At 40.0% G+C, this 2,876-nt stretch overlaps 1 protein-coding gene across 1 annotated transcript; it reads left to right on the plus strand.

Annotated features, from left to right (window-relative positions):
- Positions 1–718: 718 nt before the first annotated feature.
- Positions 719–2,049, plus strand: LOC127078879 (uncharacterized). Its single transcript, XM_051019295.1, has 3 exons — positions 719–800; positions 1,233–1,572; positions 1,746–2,049. Exons 1-3 carry the CDS (start codon positions 719–721, stop codon positions 2,047–2,049), a joined length of 726 nt encoding a protein of 241 aa, XP_050875252.1.
- Positions 2,050–2,876: the final 827 nt, after the last annotated feature.

Here is a 2,876-nt window from a genome sequence, read left to right on the forward strand (position 1 = left end):
AAAGAAACTATGGCTGAAATTCCTCCAGTTCCATCGCCTCCACCTCAGGAAAGACTCCTAGGTGACTATGGAGAGGAAAATGCACCGGGTGGTAGATTTACCATTGTCAACCAACCGGTGAATGTGACGAACTTTCAACTGCATCATAGAATAATCAGTCAACTTGAGAGAAAATCTTTCACCGGAAAGGTTAATAAAGATGCCAATAAGCACCTGCAAAGATTTCTGACCATGAGTACTACTTTGAAAATTGATGGTCATACTAATGAAGCAAAGAAGTTAAGAATGTTCCCCGTTCACTTTATCTGAAGAGGCGGAAGAGTAGTTCTACTCTATTCCAACTGGCAGTATTACATCATTGGAAGACATAAAAACAACTTTCTTAAATGAGTATTTTCCAGCATCAGTATTTTTGAGAAAAAGGTATGAAATCTTGAACTTCAAACAAAAAGATGGCGAGTCTTTGGAAGATACCTACAAAAGATTCAAAAGGGTCCTGGTAGCGTGCCCAACTCATAATATGGATTAGACTGAACTAATGCAGATGTTTGTCAATGAGCTGAAAATAAAGACAAAACAGTTAATTGATACAGCAGCCTGTGGCTCAACAAATTTCTCAACAGCTACCGGTATTAAAAGGATCATTGAAGCGATAGCCGCAAATGAGCATCTGGAATTATATGATAGGTGTACAAGAAAACCTGAAGGAGTCATTAACATGAAAGTAGAAGCAAATAAAATCCGTTTGAAAGATACAGTCGCTACTGAAGTGGAGAAGAAATTGAAAGCGATGAATATAGGTACTCAACAGGTAGCTGAAATTCAACCTGCTCAGACCATCACTTGTGAAATCTGTAATGGACCTCACCATACTGTGTATTTATTTGTAACTCCTCAACAAATTAAAGAGATAAAATTCTTAAAGCAGAATAACCCCTACTCTAACACTTACAATCCAGGTTGGAAGAATCATCCAAACTTTTCCTGGAAAGATCAGAAAGGGAATGTTCCATAACAGAGTCAAGGTAAATATCAGACTCAATATCAACAACAACAACAACAAGATCCAAGGAAAGCAAACTAGGAGATTGCCATTGAAAACATGGTTGCTCAAAATATGCAATTCGAAGAAGAGACGAGAAACAATCAGAAAAACACCACCGCCTCTATAAAGAATCTTGAAGTTCAGCTGGGGCAGATAGCACAATAACTAGCAAGTTCTCGAGCACCAGGTTCCTTAACAAGTGAAACAGTTCAAAATCCGAGAGGTCAAGAGAATATTAGTACTGTCACGACGAAAAAGAAAAAGGCCGCTAAAAAGAAAAAAGTTATATCATCGGGCGAGCCGACTAAAGAGGAAATTATAAAGGAGACTAAACCGGTGATTAAGTTACCCTACCCTCAGAGAGTGACAACGAAGCAACCAAGCAATTCAGACTTGGAGAAATTCATGACAATGTTTAAAAAGGTTGAGGGTCATATGTATTTGTTTAAAGCACTCGAAAGAATGCCCATGTACAAGAAATTCATGGAAGAGGTAATGGCTGAAAAAAACCAACAGCAGAAGAACAGGTAGTCTGGAAGGAAAAGTATAGTGCAAACTCACTGGGGCAGAAAATTCCTAACAAACAAAAGGATCCGGGAATGGTAACAGTACCATGCACAATTAAAGAAAGAACCTTCAAAAAGGTACTAATAGATTCTGGAGCTAGTGTGAGTCGGATGCCATTATCAATCTATCACAGGTTGGGTATTAAAAATGTCAGTGATACAAAGACCAATATGAAGTTTGCGGATCACTCAAGAAAGGATGCATATGGTATAGCAGGAGACGTACTGGTAACAATAGAGGACTTGATTTTTCCTGTTGATTTTGTAATCCTAGACATACCTGAAGATGATGAGACACCCATCATTATGGGTCGACCTTTCATGCAGACAAGTCAATGCAATCTCGACATGGACCAGGACACGTTAACCTTGAAAGCTCATGATAAAGAGATAACATTGAAGGCTATTGAAGACCAAGAGCTAGAGAAAGATACATAATCTCATTATCAAGTAGGCTTAATCAGGTCAGAGGCGAAAAGGCAAAGTAACATACCAACATAAGAGAAAGATACAGGAAGGCCCTCTCGAAATTCACCACTGTCATTAGCCACCCTGAATAGAAAGACTCCCATCTCCATTTCAAAAACCAAGAGAAAGAAAAGAAAACGAAAACAAGGTAAGAAGATGGAGGTTAAAAAGGACTTGTGGCACAAAGGAATCCATACTGATGAAAGAGACAACTTCCTAGTTTTGGACAAGAGATGCAACAAGGTTTGGAGGCTGAAGTACCCCCCCCCCCCCATAACAAGGGGAATGAACCGTCGAGCCATGCAACATTAAACGAAGCGCTTCATGGGAGGAAACCCACGCGTTAATATTTCTAATTATTGTTTGTGTTTGTTTGTTCTTTTAGGTTTGCACAGTGCCTTGCATAAAAGGGAGAAGGTACTCACATGGAAAAAATTGGAAAAATAAGCAGAACAACAGCCTGACACGGCCACCCGCGTCAGCTGACACGGCCCGTGTTAGGAATACTGAAGGCCACACCTAACCAAGAGAAGAGACAGTGGCCTGACATGGCCGCCCGTGTTAGGTCACACGGCTCGTGTCAGGCCTGCAGATTTGAAATTTGTTTGGAAAATTTGAATTTCGCGTGAGCATGTTGCACTTTCTGCCCCAGCCCCCCTTAGTGGGGAACTGTGAGTCACCCTCCTTCTATCATGTTCTAAAACATTAATGTCAATGTTTAGTTCAAGTGCGGAGGAGGTTTTCCTATGCTTTTTGTCTTTATTCGTGTTTTGTTTTATGTTTTATTTGATTAGTTC

Source organism: Lathyrus oleraceus, chromosome 5 (assembly GCF_024323335.1).
Source record: "Lathyrus oleraceus cultivar Zhongwan6 chromosome 5, CAAS_Psat_ZW6_1.0, whole genome shotgun sequence".
In the NCBI taxonomy this organism is placed as follows: domain Eukaryota; kingdom Viridiplantae; phylum Streptophyta; class Magnoliopsida; order Fabales; family Fabaceae; genus Lathyrus; species Lathyrus oleraceus.

What these genes read in the sequence shown, in the direction of transcription:
- LOC127078879 (XM_051019295.1), top strand. Translation starts at nt 719, where the DNA reads ATGAAAGTAGAAGCAAATAAAATCCGTTTGAAAGATACAGTCGCTACT. An exon ending in ATTGAAAGCGATGAATATAG is followed by an intron (nt 801 to 1,232) that starts GTACTCAACAGG and finishes CTCGAGCACCAG; the next exon opens with GTTCCTTAACAAGTGAAACA. An exon ending in AACCAACAGCAGAAGAACAG is followed by an intron (nt 1,573 to 1,745) that starts GTAGTCTGGAAG and finishes AATCTATCACAG; the next exon opens with GTTGGGTATTAAAAATGTCA.